At 46.1% G+C, this 16,752-nt stretch overlaps 1 protein-coding gene across 1 annotated transcript in view; it reads left to right on the plus strand.

Annotated features, from left to right (window-relative positions):
- The window catches only part of DNAH9 (dynein axonemal heavy chain 9), a 200,534-nt gene that overhangs the window by 117,062 nt on the left and 66,720 nt on the right, over window positions 1-16,752 (plus strand). The window contains exons 55-60 of the mRNA XM_075440716.1: window positions 1,711-1,899; window positions 3,212-3,447; window positions 5,648-5,770; window positions 7,870-8,074; window positions 13,394-13,558; window positions 15,892-16,032. Of these exons, the coding sequence (XP_075296831.1) occupies window positions 1,711-1,899; window positions 3,212-3,447; window positions 5,648-5,770; window positions 7,870-8,074; window positions 13,394-13,558; window positions 15,892-16,032 (1,059 nt within the window). The remainder of the gene's footprint in view (window positions 1-1,710; window positions 1,900-3,211; window positions 3,448-5,647; window positions 5,771-7,869; window positions 8,075-13,393; window positions 13,559-15,891; window positions 16,033-16,752) is intronic.

Here is a 16,752-nt window from a genome sequence, read left to right on the forward strand (position 1 = left end):
AAACTTCCAGTCATGGGAAGCTGGGAGATTATGTCAGGATTTCTTACCAGGTGCTCGTTTGTATAGCCTTCCCAAGTCATCTGCTAGGGGTGCTGTCAGCAGACAAGATGCTGAAGGAGGTGGACCTTGGGTCTGGCCTGGCAGAGCTGTTCCTGTGGTTGTGGTATTTCAGAGGGGAACTAGATCAACTTCTTTTGCTTGGCCAAGCAGAGCATATTCCCTAGAAATTACTGGCTGGTTATAAAAGCATCTGGAGGTACACACGAGGGTGAGAGGAGAGCTGTTTGAGCTGGGGGACGGTGTCTGCATGAAAACGAATGGCATAAACTGGCCATGAGTAAATTTGTGTTGTAAATCATAAGGTGGCTTCTAACCCTCAAAAGGTAACAAGATTCTACTAGAAATAGGACTTGGTCAAGTTGGAATGTGTGGCGGTGAAATTCAGTGAGGATCAGGTGGTGCCTTCCCATCTTGGGGACCTGCAGTCTGCATATCAGTTGAAGATGGCAGAATAACCCAGTTTAGGGGAATGAATTATTCAGGATGTTCATAGGGCTCATAGAGCTCATGCTGTTTAACATTTAACAGTGACCTGGAAGAAGGAAACAATGTTGTATTAGTCACATTTGCAGCACCCCTTATTTGGGGAGGTTTGCAAAAGAGAAGGATATAGATTTTTTAATAGAAATGAGAAATATGAGAAATAACCTTAAGCTCATGTGGACTGTACAGTGAAGAAGAAAAATAGATAGTGCTGGCTGGCCCTGGCAACAGAGGCCTGCAAATAGAGGGGATTTGTAAATTATATGGGTGTTTTCAGAGCACCTTGAGGACAGGAGAGTCATTGTGAATTTGACCGTAAGCTTTGGCATTCTCAAACTCAAATCCATGAGACCAACTTAAAAGTGTTTTGGGTTCTTCTGGCGTGTGGACCTGAAGGATGTATTCCATGCGTGTTTCCAAGCTGTGTTTCTCAGTTGCTAAAGTTTTCTTCTTCAAAAACGGAAGAGGTCAGGATATCTCTTACAATCACAAGACTTCAGGAATGAGGGACTGATGGTACCCCAAAAAGTACCAATGGTCAAAGAAGTTGTCCTTGTATGTAGAAAGATCTTATTTTACAAGGAAATACTGTACCCCTTTCAAGGCTGGTAAGTCCCCAGTTGGACTGTTTGTACATTGGATGCTCATCAAAAATGTCTGCGATGAAGTGTTTTCTGGACAGAGCCTTAAGGGAAAGGCATATGTAGACACAAGGGGGTTGTGATCAAAATCCCCTTTACTTGGGGTTATAATAAATTGTGTGAAATAGCTGAAGGTTGTGGTTGTTGGAGTGTTTTGTGTGAGAGAGGGTGTAACGAGGTGTGAATCTGTGGCATTAAGGTGATTAACAGCTGATGGGCTGCCTCAGAAATCCTTATGCAGATAACTTTATGTGAATTCCTGCTGGGGAGGTGATGGATCCTCCCTTGAGGATTTTAGAGGAGTTTTGGAGCAGACAGCTGGTATTTGACTGCAGGGCCAGTCTGTCACTGATCGGGGTGGGGGTGTTAGTAAAGTAACAGTTGAAATATTTCCCAACCCCAGGTTTCAAACTTTAGCAAGTGGCAATTGAATTCAGGGACAGGGTGTGGACATGGCCAGATCCTGAGATATTGCCTAATAATGATCAAGTCACTGTAATGATCAATTTGACATGGGAAATTGTAGGTTGGGGGACTCACCTGTGAGAACGTGAGATGGGCTGAAGCCGTGAAGAACTTGAAACAGCAACAGAGCACCTTGTGTGGAGATGTCTTGCTGATTACAGCCTTTGTCTCCTACCTGGGATACTTCTCCAAGAAATACCGTCAGGACCTCCTGGATGGAGTCTGGAAGCCGTATTTGCACCAACTAAAAGTAAGCCCTGATTTTGCCAAAAAGCATTTGTTACTGGGATTAACATGGCCATAAATTCTGATGTCCCCAAGTGAGGGGATCCCCGAAATGAGGGACATCCCTGTGTCTTGAGGCTTGAGGAGCAGGACTTAGCTACACTTGATTTACTCCTTCCTCTCTGGGGAAGACGTGGTGTCCTTGCTTCATGCAGGAGACCTGATTCCTCCATGTACAGAGGACAATTCCCAAAGCAGCAACCCAAACACGGAGCCCAGTGCCAATGCTCTGCAGTTTTAACCAGGAGTCAGGGATGGCCTAGAAGGAGGGAGGTGATATGGAGAAGGGATTGCTTGGAGCAGGCAGAGCTCACTGCCAGCTCTCTGGTAGGCTTGGAAAAACACCAGATGGTCCTTCATGCTTGACACAAGCTCTGTTCATGTTGGCCATGCCTCTCAGCTGGTTTCACCCATGTCATGCTCTCTGGACCAGATGGAGACTGTCTTGCTTCAAACTTGCTTAATAATTCACTAATTTTTACCAGGTCCACTCATACATCAGTAGATGCAAGTGCTTGGTCTCCCACAGGACTGAGCATTTGCACATCAGTGTGGTAACTGGATGTTATAAATCCTGGTGAAATGCCAAGAAGCTTTTAAATAAGGTGACAACAGGGCAGTGATGCCCAAATCAATATGCTGGGAAAATCAGAAAGTTCCTTAGGATGGGAGAGAGGAAAAAACACCATTCTGCATTTCTTAATAGTGAGACAAGAATTTAGTTAAGAAAGACAATATTGTTCCAGAAATGACCTGACTCATGCTTAGAAATGTCAAGGAAATGCCTGTATTTCTAATGGAAAATTAAAGGCCTGTTCTACTCGGATAACTGGCACAGATAACTTTCTGGTGGTTACACCCAGAAATGGCCTTCTGTGTCAGAGAACAGTTTCTGGAGCTGCTAATGCTGTTTTGCAACACAACAGTGGGCAGACGAGGGTGTTAATGATATTCTTCCACGCTGTCGTCTCAGAGAGCTTGTACACGGCAGAGTGGGATCTGAGCCTGCTTGGCCTGGCAGCGGCCGTTCGCAGTGCTTAGTGCTCTGCAGGCAAAAATCTTTGGGATGCCTGCATAATTTGCATTCATTCATAACACTTAATGCTAGATCAAAATTATCCTGTAGAATGGGAAGCCACAGTTAAATATGACTTATCAGTTGTTAATTAAGCTAACTTTTCTAGAAAGGTTTTCCTTGCTCATCTCTAGTGTAGGTCTCAAGTCACACTCGCTGTTTTTTGCTGACACACTAGAAAGCATTTCTCCTCTCCTCCCAGGTGCCAATCCCTGTAACGCCGTCCCTCGATCCTCTGACCATGCTGACAGATGATGCGGATGTCGCGGCTTGGCAGAACGAGGGCCTGCCGGCTGATCGGATGTCCACCGAAAATGCCACCATCCTCACCAACTGCGAGCGCTGGCCCCTCATGGTAGATCCCCAGCTGCAGGGTATCAAATGGATCAAAGCAAAGTATGGCGAAGACCTTCGAGTGATCCGAATTGGGCAGAAGGGGTAAACATCAGCCTTATCACATAATAATACCGATTAATGGCTATCTGCCTATCGTATTTGATGAACAGTGCATATTTAACTCAAGCCATCTGAGCCAATTACATTGAGGAAAACTCTCAAATGTATTTGCGCATTAGCTGCTTATTCATTACCAAAATGACAGAGATTTCTCATTAAATGGAGGATCTGTTTAGTGCTTGGCTCAGTTACCATAGAAACTCCTCTGAAACTGAGAATGGAGAGCTACGTGCTGGAGGCTGAGCTACACGTAGGGCTGTGGCATCCTCCATCAGGCTCGTCTTGTGTGTTGTGTCATGATGAAGTTTCACCCAGGAGGGTGAATAGGGCTTCCCACATTTGGGAAGAAGAGCAGGGGCCTGGGCATTGGAGGGTGGAGCAGTCGTGAGGGCCACCATGCCCTGAAGACCAGCTGGGCTAACTGCTTCCATGCTGGCACCAGCTAGGAGGTTCTCATTGCAGTACCTCCGCATCATTCTGGCTAAATCTTTTATGAGAAGGCTTTTCTGCTCCTGGCTCCTGGTCGGTGCACAGACCAGTCTTCTGCTGTCTCAGTTTGCACCTATTTCTACCCACTAGTGAGGAGCCCCAGCTGGAATGGACCAGACCCAGAGTCAAATCCCCGCTTGGGTGTGAGCCCTGAGATATTACTTTTTTTTTAATACAGAGCAAAGCATTGGTAACAGACGAGAGTGACTCAAGCTTGGTGCTTGCAAATTCCTGCAGATTTGGAGATGGCATGAGGTTGCCCAGGTTGTTCTGCTGATGCCTCCTATGCTCTCCTTGTAGAGAATAAGAAGTAGTTATGAGATTTGATCTTGTGTAGGATGAAAATACAGCTCATTTTTCATTAGAACTTATTTCTGTTTTCTGGCCATCCTGGTCACCATGCCTTATGGTTATACAAAGCAGTCTGGGGAAAAGTAAGGATCGCAGAGGAGGCACCTAAGTACAGACCTCCAGGATGGAACAAGAGGAACAGATCCTGTGACATTCATATGCTGCTGTTACAGCTTGCTGTGCAAACACAGCATCTCTTTTTCCCCTGCCTTCCTCCCCAGCCCTGCACGAGGCTGGCAGGTACTCTGAGAGGGGAGTTCAGTGTGTTGCTGTGATGTCTCAGGGCTGTTGGCTAAAAGCATGTTTCACTGCCACATTACAGTAAAGAAGGGAGTGTTTCATCATCTGGGAAATGGTACTTCTTTGCTTTCAACTGCTTTAAGAGGTTTAAACCCACACCCCTCTCTCCTTCAGGAATGGGCCATTTGAGAGCTTTGGGGTCAGCTGTTCTCATTCTTTCTGGCTGTTTTTTTTAAATAAAATATTCCTGGGCTTGGAAAAATTGGGGCTGCCAATCAAGGCTGGAGTTTGCATTGTGTCAAGATATTCCTTTAAAGGTCGGGCCTAAAGGTCACTCTGAACTTCATGTCTTAGATCTTTGTATTGCCTCCTGAGGTCCCAGACACTCTAGCTTAGACAAGGAACCTAAACTTTAGCCATTGGAGTTAGCTGGAGTGATTAGTGCAGCAGTGACGGTGTAACGGCACCCGGAGCATCCTTACCGCCTGCCCAGGGCCCTTCTCTCCTCTTTGCAGAGAAGCAAGTTGCGTGTAGTGCAGAGCAGCCCTGAAGGAGGGAGCAGAAGCGCTTGACCCTGCCCTGCCCGACACAAAGCATCTCAATGCGGAGCGTCGCATTCCCAGTTAGGCACTGGGCAGAGGAGTCCAATTCCCTTGTGAGGAAGGAAGCTGTCCTAAGCATGACCCTAAACCCTGGGCAAAACAAATCTGAAACTTGCTTTTCTTTCTTGCTTTTATGCAAGTTTACCTGCACCAGTGGGTTCTGGGAGAAACAAAGCATTTGCTAAAAATAACCCCAAGCTGTCCCATCTTTGTTCACTGGCGCCCATCATCTTTTCTTGGGAAAATTAAAACAGTTTTTATGTTTGTCCTTGGGAGGTCTGAGACCTGATTGTCTTTGTTCAACAGCCAAGACTCTACCAGTGCCCCTTTCTGCAACATATGTTGACACCATCTTACCCCTTTTTCTCTCTCGCAACTGCGGGCATGTGCGTGCAGCTGCCATCGCAGCGTGGAGCACCGCTCCGTCCCCCTTGCCCCCTCTGTGCTGCAAAGCATCCAGCCAGCCTTGCTGTGACGCGCACCAGTGCTGTTTCCCACAGGTATCTGGACACGATGGAACGAGCCCTGGCTGCAGGAGAATTGGTTTTGATTGAAAACCTGGAGGAATCCGTGGATCCAGTTTTGGGGCCGTTACTGGGGCGAGAAACAATCAAGAAAGGAAGGTGAGCTCCCGGGAGGTTTAATGGCATGTGGGAATGGGTTCTTTGTGCTGTTGTGCTTTCTGCTCCTGACCTCAAATTGTGGCTTTTTGTGTACGGCAGCATTAACATCCTGCCTTCAGAAGTGAGAGCATTGTAAATCAGGCAATCACAGGCAATTCAGTCATAGGATGGCTTTGAAATAAACCTAGATTTTTCATTTTGTTGGACAGTGCCATTCAAACCTCATGTAAAAGAGAGACCTATAATTCTCCGTTTGTGTAGTGACCTTGGTGTCTGTAATTGGCTATCCTGGCACTGAATTATTTCCAAAATAGCTATTGCTGTTGTGAAAGAAAAGTAACCTTGAATTTTAGCAAACACTATGCACCGCTTATGAATACAGCTGCAGGTGTAAGCATTAAGAACATATAAATGTTTCTTAATGAGGTCAAGTTCTTCATGGCAGCTCCTGATAACCCTCCGGCCCAGAGGACGTCAGCGAGAGGAGCAGCAAGGGAATTCACTTTTTCTTTCTTTCTGTTTGTAAAGTAAAAGCAGCACATTTTTGATGTGTACTCAGATAACGGCAACAAATAAAACCTTATGCTCAGCGCTAAGCTTAATTCAGGGACTCTTTTGTTGTTGTTTCACTGGCTTTTGCAGAGTGGAGTCGTTGGCCTTGAGAAGGTTGCGTGTTGTTCAGCCTTTTAAAAGTCTCTGCTGCCCACAGCTTCACTGCTCGCGGGAGCCCGGCATGGGCTGACCTCTGTGCCTCGCCGTGCAGTCCTGCTTTTTGGCTTTGGGCAGTAAATAACAAAAAGCCTGTTAAGGTCTGCCTTTCACGTTCCTGAAGTTCTTTGAGGATCATTTCTGTACTTGCCTAAAATATCCTAGGATGATGTAAATTGCTGGGAAAGGCAAGCTGTCTGGAGAATTTACAGGAGAAAACATCATGAGAAGGGTGGCTAGTTGTGGGTTCAGCTCCAGGATGGAGGGGAAGGATCACTTTGGAGGAAATGATGGTCCCAGTGAAGGGGATTGAAATGTTGGAAAGCAGAGATGAGGATACAGCAGAGGTGGTGAGACTCCTGAGTCCCCCTACAGTGAAAAACTCAGTCATCCCGTTTTGGGACTGCATGTCTCCGCTCTCAATACTCCCCGTGAGATCACACGTTTCTTGAGAAAGGGAAAATAAGTCATAAATCAAATAAAAAGCCCATGGGTTTCGTGTTTTGCAGGACATGAGCCCAGATCCTACAGATAGTTGCTGGTAGTCCCAGAGCAGGATGGGTTTTTGAAGTTGGGGCTCTCAGCAGTATTTCTGGGTGCTGCTGTGAGCTGCGTGTGCTGTGTGATTTCTCTCTGCCTCCGTTTCACAGCTGCAAAAGCAATTTAGGTGGCCAAGAGGATGCTTAGTGAGCTGATGTTTAACTGGAAAGTGTGTTCATATTCCCATGATAACACCACTGTTCCCATCACAGTCCAACTGCACCCCTGAAAGCGTTTCCAGTTTCTCTTTCCCTCTGATTCCCGTGGGATTTACTGAACTTGGGTTCAAACTATGTTGATTCCTGGGGTCTCTGTAAGTTTTAGACTTGATGTCAGAAATGCAGAACAGGACAAGGCTGGATTTTCCTGAGTGGTGTTACCTCCCAGGAATGGCAACCAGCCGCTCTCCTAGTCTGGCTTCACTGCTCAAGCTCAGTGTGACCACAGAGTTGGCCTGACCTGAGCCAACAGACTAGGCGATTTTAGCTGTGGCTGATTACAAACTTGATGCTGAGACACTTTTCCTCCATGTACCTCCAACTTCAGCTAGAATACAGCCTCTGTAAAAAACAAGGAGAGTTCATGGTTGACCTGGCCATCCTACCGCTGGAAACTGTGAGCCTTCTCAGATAGGGTCTAAAATTCAGGACCATCTGTCTGGTGTTTTTATCCTGAATCAGAAGTGATTCAGGGGTGTCCAATTTTAAATACTTTCTGCTTTAATAATGATTTCTGTATGAATAGTGCAAAGTCTCATGATGGTAGATGCCATTGACTGATACCACCATTTGTCTTTGGGCAAAATGTCCTGGAAGAGATGTGCTCTCATGCCCCTTTTGCTCCAATTTCAGGTACATTAAGATTGGGGACAAGGAGTGTGACTTCAACCCTGCTTTCCGTCTCATCCTCCACACGAAGCTGGCAAACCCCCATTTCCAGCCCGAGCTGCAGGCACAGTGCACCCTCATCAACTTCACCGTCACGCGAGACGGCTTGGAGGACCAGCTGCTCGCGGCGGTGGTCAACATGGAGAGGCCTGACTTGGAAGAGCTTAAGGTTGGTAGCTGGGAGTGTACACTGGGAGCAAGTATAAATAATAATAATGATATTAATAATAATAAATAAATTATGATTTTTAAATTTTAATTTTATAAAATAGCATTTCATGTGCAAAGTTGCAGAGATTGCTGAGTTAATCATAAAATCAGGAGATTTCCCTTAAATGACAAACATTGAGGAATTTTTTTCTTCAGTCTTGTTTTCTTGGAGTTTTGGGAACACTTCCATTGCAGTTTCAAATTTTTTCTCCAAAAATTTGGGTAAGAATCTCTTTCTTTTCCTGTTCCTCTTGGAAATGGAAACTGAGATTCTTATTATATCAGGTTTTTCTGGACTTCATAGATTGAATTTTGGAGGTAGGATTAATCTCACTTAATTTTAGGCATTTATGGTATTGGATTCCCACTGTAAATATTGTGAGGCTGGAAGTGAAATTTTCCTGTTCTGAATCTTCCTCCCACTTGTTCGTAATGGGCCAAAATGTTCTCTCTCTCTCTCTCTCTTTTAATAAGTATGGCTTCATTTTCAAGATATTTTGTTAAAGAAAATACTGTGTTCTAATGGCGCATCTAACAATGTAACAAATATGTATAATACTAAATATTTACTGAGAGTGGGAATAAATTTACTGCACATGTTCAGTCAGGCCAGGCCAGTTTTGTAACAATCTTTTCATTTAATGAGGTTCTGAAGTACGTTAGCTGTGCAGCCTTAATGATGCATTTAGTTTTAACCAGGCTCATGTGCTAATGAGCCAAAAGATGGCATCAAAAATACATAATGAAGTGATTTAATGTGTGAGCCATGGCTGTCTCGCTGGGACCATGAGAGACGCAAAGCCTCTCGATCAGGCACCCCCAGCACAGGCGCAGCGCTGGGCGGCAAACGCTGCAAACAGCCGCTTTCCCTCGCCGGTTTGCACGGAGAGGGGTTGGGGGGGTGACCGTGATTAGCATAGTGGTGTCATTAACTGCTGCTATGTTAAGAACCGTTCCTCTTAGCCTCGGCAGCATCGCTGTTAATGGTTGCTGTCATAATAAGAAAAAGAAATTCAATATCATGTGCAGTCAACAAATCCGCGATTAGGCTCTGCAAATTAGTAACTCAAAACCAGCAGCGCTTCGCTCCCATGCTGCAGAAGAACGGTGTGTTAGAAAATGGTGAAAATAATGTGAGATAGGGATCGCATCTTTTCAAGTCGGTGCTTCTTCAGGGCGTACGTGTTGTGCAAGCAGGAGGTTGGGCACAGGACCAGAGGAATGCGTCCCCAGGTGCCAGCTATGCCACGGGCTGTGGGGGCTATGGGGCTGTAGTCTCCTTTGGAAAGCACTCAGCAGATACAGATTGGTATGGGTTGTAATTTCTTGCCTTTTAGGAATATTTAAGGCCTTTTCCTCTATATCACAACAGCAAGATGATACCAGAGCCCGCTGTCTCTCTTCTCCCTCTCATTTGGCCTCAGGTTGTGTCAGGGGAGATTTAGATTGGATATTAGGAAAAATTTCTTTACTGAAAGACTGTTCAGGCATTGGACCAGGCTTCCCAGGGAAGTGGTTGAGTCCCCATCCCTGGAGAGGTTCAAAAACCGTGTAGACGTGGCACTTCAGGACATGGTTTAGTAGGCGTGGTGGTGTTGGGATGACAGTTGGACTTGATGATCTTAGAGGTCTTTTCCAACCTTAACGATTCTGTGATTCTGTGATGATCTGCTTCCCTCCTGCTACAGTCCTGCTGCCCCAGCAGAGGTCAGGGAGAAGAAAACCAGCCTGGTCATCAAGATGTTCTGCTGGATGGGGAACAGTCAGTTAAAAAACCCTCTTCCTTGCTGGGGTAAAAGCAGACACTTGTCTCCGTAGACATGGTGAGGGGGTTGGCAGTGGCTGTGCGTGCACTGACCTCTGTGGATGACTGCTGGCCAGGGGCTCAGCATCTTCTGCCCCTAGTCTATTGACTGATGGGGCCCCACTGGGGCTGTTGTCTGGTAGCTGGGGGGAGCTGCTTGAAGACACAGATTTGAAGCTGTGGATTCCCCAAAGGAGAGGCCATTTCTCTAGGTGTGTTTTAATCCATCCTCTCTACTCTGGGACGAAAGGGACAGGGATTTGGTGTCTGGGAAAGGTTTAGGACTCTGGCTTGTGGGCAGACGGAGGTGACTCCTGCAGTACTGCACAGTAGTTGCTGAGCTCAATATCTTGTTATGGGCAAAGATGGAGCACACCTTATATGTGGAGCCCAGAATTTATTGTTAATAACCTAATCAAAATTCATCAAACAGCGATTATTAATCCTATTTCAATAACACTAACATTTTAAAAACATTTTCTCAACAGAGTCTTTCCATAATATTTTTCTTCACTGATTCCCAGTTATTCAGTCTGTCTGTTCCTTCTTAGCTTTGACGCTATCTTTATCTGATCCACAGGATTGCACTCCTGTTACAGTGGCTGTTCAGAGTCTGAGACCATATTTACACTCGACCGTATTTTGGTTCTAGAGACAGATCAGTCTGTCCAGAAGAACTGCTTGCTCTGACTTTAAATTAAAGCCAGGCTAAAACAGGTTAAGGCAGTAGAGAGCTGGCTGTGAGACAACCACAGCTAAGAGAAGCTGAAAGTTTAGGTCAAGGCAAGCCAAGCCAAGTCCTGCGACCTTCCCTCTCAGGTCAGTACAGACCCTCTGGCCTTTAGCCTCAGTTGCAAATTCCTTTTGCACAGATGACTGTGGTCCACTTAGTCTTACCAGGGCTGGGTTCAAGCATCTTCTGCCTTCACCAGGCTTCACTGTTTGGACTGAAAGGTCTCAGCTGGCGTTTGCCTCAAATTCGTTGTCTGTTTAGAGCTGAGAACAGCCTTGGGAAGAATATTTTGGCAGCTGCATCCCAAGATACAGTTGGATAAGCCATGAGGTAGGGTCCTGCCTTGTTGATTCAGTGGGTAAAGTGTGTGTGAAAGTCCTTGCACGTTTAGGCTGGGATGGACAGTGTTGAGGCAGGTTCTTCAGGAAAGAAGGTTCTCTGCAGAAGTGGACTAAAAATACAGGTGTTTTTTTTTCTTCTCCTCTGGTTTGTGATGTTAAAATAGTACAATAAAACTGGGAGAGAGCACAAGGAGAAGAAGATGCCTGTCATGGCTGAGCTGGGAAGGCGTTGGTGGTGAATCCTGCAAAACTGGCCTGTAGCTCTGGTGAAATTTTTTTTTTTTTTAAATGGAACAAAATTTTGAAGACTCTGAGAGTAACCTGTTTCCCAGAAGTGGTGCTGGTATATATCAACTACAAAGTAACAGATAATGAACTCCACTACAGAAATGAGAAATGATAACCTTGCTACTGCTGAAAACAATGGCATGATAAAGCTGCAACAGATGTAGGCTGTTGTGGGGAATACAGCGTTGTATGGGTGGGCTTCAGAAATTGCGTGGTGATTGCAAGCTATTGGAGCAAAAATCACACGCATCCTCATTAATAACTCCAGGCCTTACAGTCCGTCGTCTGGAATAATAGCTTGCAAAATGTCATTTTTCAAGGCATGCTATGCTTGAGTGACAGGAACGCACAAAATTAGCCATGTTAGTTTTCTGTTTCGAGACTTGTAAAATATTTACCACCATGGGCAAATTCCTGTGTGTAATGCCTACAGAACAGGCCTTGAAAAACAGCCGTTTGTAGCTGAAATACCAATAAAAGGCATGCTTCGGTGCACACTCTGCTGAATGCTTGGGTTGGCATTAACGTGGAATGAGTGTGCGTACAGCAAGTATATGACATTTCTGCCCAAATATTGAAAGATGACTTATTAATGAAAGAGTTAGTTAATCTGCTTGAAAACCTCTGACAACAACGCAAATACTGCTGGCTCCCTTATGTGCTGCGGGATTAGAAGAGACATAGGGTCACTTTTCCTATTTCTGGGACTCTTCCAGACCTTGTATGTGGTTCGAAATTGAGGGTAAGTTTTCCAAAAACTGTCTTTGGAGCATTAAATCGCTTGGCTTATGATGCTGACTCTGTCATGACATGGCCCAGATCTTGTCTCAATTCCACGTGCACCATGTCTGCTGCTTCAAGGAGATGGCTATTTTTTGCCAGCCTATAAAACACTCATTTGCAAGTTACTTGAATTTCTTGGTTGTGTCTCTTAAATACAGTCTGAGGATTTAAAACTGCACACATCAGTGTTTTACTTACCAAGGTGTTAGTGATGGACTGCATTTATGTAGAGAATAGTCACCAGGCAGATAGCAGCATCCAAATCAGATGCACGGCTTCCCACAGGATGTTTTCTGTGATAACGCTAAAAATAGGCATTCACAATAGGACCATATAGTGGAATAACATAATATACCTGAAATCCAGGAAAGATGCCATTTCCCTGAGCAAACACATAGAATAGGGCAATCACATTTCATGGGAGAAAGCCTGTTCTGGAGGTTCAGTTCATAAAGGAGCCAGATGAGAGTCTTTGTTTCCACCATGAACAGTGCTAATGACTGGTATTTCTGCAGAAGAGAGGGAAATGGAACAAGTGTCTGGGGAGAACAGAGGGGGCATTTCACAGAAGTTGGAAGAATTTGTGCTATAATTCAGAAGATCTGCCCTTGAGACAAGATGTTGTTACCGGTCTCTATCTGCTTGGCCGTCTTTCTGCTGAGTTTGCAAATCATTTGACAGGGAGACATTGTCTTTGCACATACAGCTTCTAGCACAGTAAGCCACTAGTCCCAGTGAGATCTCAAGGCCAGAACACAAATGGGAGCAGCAGTCAAACGAGGCTGTGACTTTGCTCTCAGTTCCGAGCCTGAGATGCGTTGTGCTCACCTCTGGACCCAAGTGACCTTGCTGTTGTTTTTGCCATCAGGTTTGAACCCCGTGGTCTTCATTGCTGGTGTGACTGGTGTTGCTGTGCAGAGGCAAATGCAGAGGTTCACCAGGAGGGGTGAGAAGCAGCAGGGACTATCCAGGCTCACTTGAGCCCAATAAATAGATACTTCTGAGAGGGAGATACAGGATATGTGCTTGAGACGGGGGATGAAGGTCTTTTCCTCCTGATTAATTTCCAGCATTTTAATACATTCTGAGTGAAAGGGCTCAGCTCTTCTGGTGCTTTCTGTGGTGTTCAAGGTTTCACTGAATTGATGGCGTGTTGGGTATGGAGTGATCCCCAGAGCTCTGCCCATGCCCAGGAGTTGCAGAGAGCAGGAGTAAGCAATATTGGACTATGAGAGTTGTCAGTTAGAAGCCTGTTCCGGTGAGAATGTGGTTAATCCTTACTTTACCGTGTGTTTTGTGACTAAAATTTTCTGAATTTATTGTTTGCAGTCAGATCTCACAAAGCAACAGAATGGATTCAAAATCACCTTGAAAACATTAGAGGACAACTTGCTCTCTCGGCTGTCATCAGCATCTGCGAACTTCCTGGGGGACACAGCATTGGTGGAGAACTTGGAGATCACTAAACGGACAGCTGCAGAAATTGAAGAGAAGGTACAAAGGCAGTGATAGCCTAGAGAAAAGCGTGTGTGTGATGCTATCTTTAAGGATTTCTGAGTGGAATGCGACTTCTTTACTATGCCCATTTCTGCCACTTCTGCTGAGTAGAGAACAGAAAGTGGTATAAACTGAAGTGTTCTCCATTCTGGACAGCTTCAGGCCATTTAGTTCTTTGGAGAATTTGTGTGTTAAATGGACTATTTAAGACCAAGAGAAAACGTCAGTGCCTGGTGTAAAGACAATAAAATTTACACACTGTATCAAGGCAGCTTTAAACTGTTCCAGCATAATCCTGAATACGTCACACTTCCTCAGTTAAGGTGGATTTTAGTACTGACTGGGGGACTGGAATCTGTTGAGTTTGTGATCTCAAGTAAATCCGCAAGAACTTGAGTATTTCATACTTTCCACTCCTTAGAATATAAATCAGTGTTCGTGGGGTTAGTTAAATGCACAGTGGTTTTCCCCTGCCACTGAGGGAACTGGAGAAGTGTGGTTGTCATGTCAGTACTGCAACAGGACTCCTGTATGGCCATTCTCAACTGCTTCCCTCCGTGGTCCTCCCACCTTCACAGCCCACACTTGTCCTCCTCCAGCCCACTGGCCCATGCTGCCTGGAGAAGTTACCCATGTGCTGGGGACAGGCTGGAACTGCCCAGTTGCTGTCACCCCAGCGACCAAGGAGCTAAGTGATCCTCCGCTTTAAAAACTGTAATTATTTCTGCTAGCTGTTTGTGGCACATCAGATGCATTCAGCTCCCTGAGGAGGGTTTTCCTGAACCCCCAGGGAATGCTGAAGGGATGTTTTGACCTGGCAAGCTTGGCATCTCCCTCTTGAAGTAGGTGTTCTTGAAGTGCTTCAATTTCTAAAGATGATGTTGTTGTAAAGCTGGTCTCTGCCAGCTCTGTGGCAATAGAATAGGAATTTTTGTGTTTGCATCTGGTTTTTATGAGTTTGGTACCCACATGGAAAGCTGTCTCAGGTCCCCATTGGAAGTCTGCTTCTCAAGTCAACATTTACTCTCTTCTTGGTCTGTCTACCCAAAGAAAAATGTTCAGCCAACATTTTCTTTCCTATGGAAGTCCTCTCTGCTCTATTTATGGAAAGCTACTGTCTTCCCCTGTCTTATTGTACTAGATTTATTAATTGTTTTGGGGGTGGGATACCTAAAAGTTAGTTGCCTAAGTCTAAGCTAGACTCTGGGCTCCCGTTATAGCCCGTGGAGACACATGGGTGCTGCCAGAAGGAGAACTCCTCTGATCTAGACAGGTGAATCATGGCCATGCATGTGCTTGTTTCTGCAGTAGATGTTGAAGCTGCTCTTTGGGGGACTCAGATATTAAAGTCCGTCACTGCTCATGGGGAGCAAACAAGCTGATCCCACAGATCCCAGCATAGATTGGTTGCACACAATGGATTAAGGCTCAGTCTGTGCTTCGTTGGGAAGGTTTGATGTGCCCCAGACAGAAGTGCTCACACCAGCTCAGGTCAGGGCAGAGGGAGATGCCGTGGCGTGCGTTTCGGTGGAGGCTGTGTCATGCCCCGCTGGCTCGTACCACATGTGCTGAGCCCTCTTCTGCCACATCCCCGTTGCACGGTTTGCTGAGCTGGCTGGCTCAGCGCTGGCTTGGCAGCATGCGGCTGGGTTGCAAGACACTGCTGCTTGTACATAGGCAGAGCCTGAAATAATCCCTGAGAGACTCGAAGACGTCACTTTATGCTGCTGAAGCAGAATGGAAGAAAGAACAGGACTGAGACCATAATGGGGTGATGTATCCGCTGAAAGGATTTTCACCGTGTCTGTCACAGCACCTACGCAGACACCTGGCCGGCGAGGAAGGGGTGCATTAAATGCTGGTGAGGAAAGGCAGCAAACAGCCATTATAAATTAGCAGTTCTCAGCCTTGGGGGAAGCTGCCTCCAGAGCAGCACTGAGTCTGTTCAGCCCTGTGTTATTAATGACCTGCACAGAAGGGGGGCAATTAGCAGGAGAAACTCATTGACGAGAAAAACAATTCCAGTTAGTAAAGAGCAGGGATCCTAGTGAGAAGCCTGGAGGGAGCTTGGGAAAACAGAGGACTGGGCAGCAGGCTGGTAAATGCAGTTAAATGGAGAATATGCCGGAGGAAGGGGGATGCTGGGAGCGGGTGGCTCAGGTCTGGCTGCGCCGTGGCCGGGAGGACAGAGGGTGGTCCCCGCAGTGGTCCCGTGTGGGACCCGCTGCTTGGCCTGATGTCTGTGTGGCAGATGCCAACCCTCCCCTGGGCTGCACACTCAGTTCACAAAGGTGTTTTCACAGCAGATTTGTTTGGTGTTTTCCTCCCAGGTCCAGGAGTCGAAGGTGACAGAAACCAAGATTAATGAGGCCAGAGAGCACTACAGGCCTGCCGCCGCGCGGGCCTCTCTGCTGTACTTCACCATGAACGACCTCCATGCCATCCATCCCATGTACCAGTTCTCCCTGAAGGTACTGTCCCCGCGAGCCGCTGCTCTCTCTTACCGAGGTTCAAAGTCATCGGCTTGGGCCTCTTTGGGATGTCTGAACTCCCAGGCGAAAAGGTGATCTAACCCAAACCATTCTGCTGATTCGGTTTTACGGAAACGTTTCCTGTAATGTATTTCTTTATATGTCTACTTAACATACATCACTCTTAAGTTGCGATAGTGTTCAGTGCTTATTGGGAAAGGTTTGTCCAAAACTCACTGCTAACGCTGAGCAGACCACGTTCATCGCTGCCCGCGGTCGAAGGAGCAGAGTTTGGGCAGCACCTGCAAAGCCCCAGTGAGGAGTGGTCTGACGGCCAAAAGAAAAGGTTCCTCCGTGTTGGGTACTGAGCGTGGGCCAGGGTCCCTGCTCAGCTCTGAATTTGCCCATCAGCCCACTGCAGGTGGTCAGACTGGGAGCGGGTTAGGTGAGCCTTACTTAGCTTTCCTTTCTTTTGTTTGATTTCTTTCTAAGCAGTTGAAGTCATGTGGAAAGACAGTCTGACTTAGAGACGCGCTAACATCCTTTATTACTAAAAATCCAGTAAGTTTCTTTGCAAAGCAGACCCTTACAAGCCATTTGTTCTTCCATCCATATCCACAGCCTTGGCCTGGCAGAACCAGCTGAGCAATGGATTGAAAAGATATCATCTGGGGAAAGAGCCAACAAAGTACTGTTTTTCTATGTGTTTTATATATTTGT

Source organism: Opisthocomus hoazin, chromosome 21 (genome assembly GCF_030867145.1).
Source record: "Opisthocomus hoazin isolate bOpiHoa1 chromosome 21, bOpiHoa1.hap1, whole genome shotgun sequence".
In the NCBI taxonomy this organism is placed as follows: Eukaryota; Metazoa; Chordata; class Aves; order Opisthocomiformes; family Opisthocomidae; genus Opisthocomus; species Opisthocomus hoazin.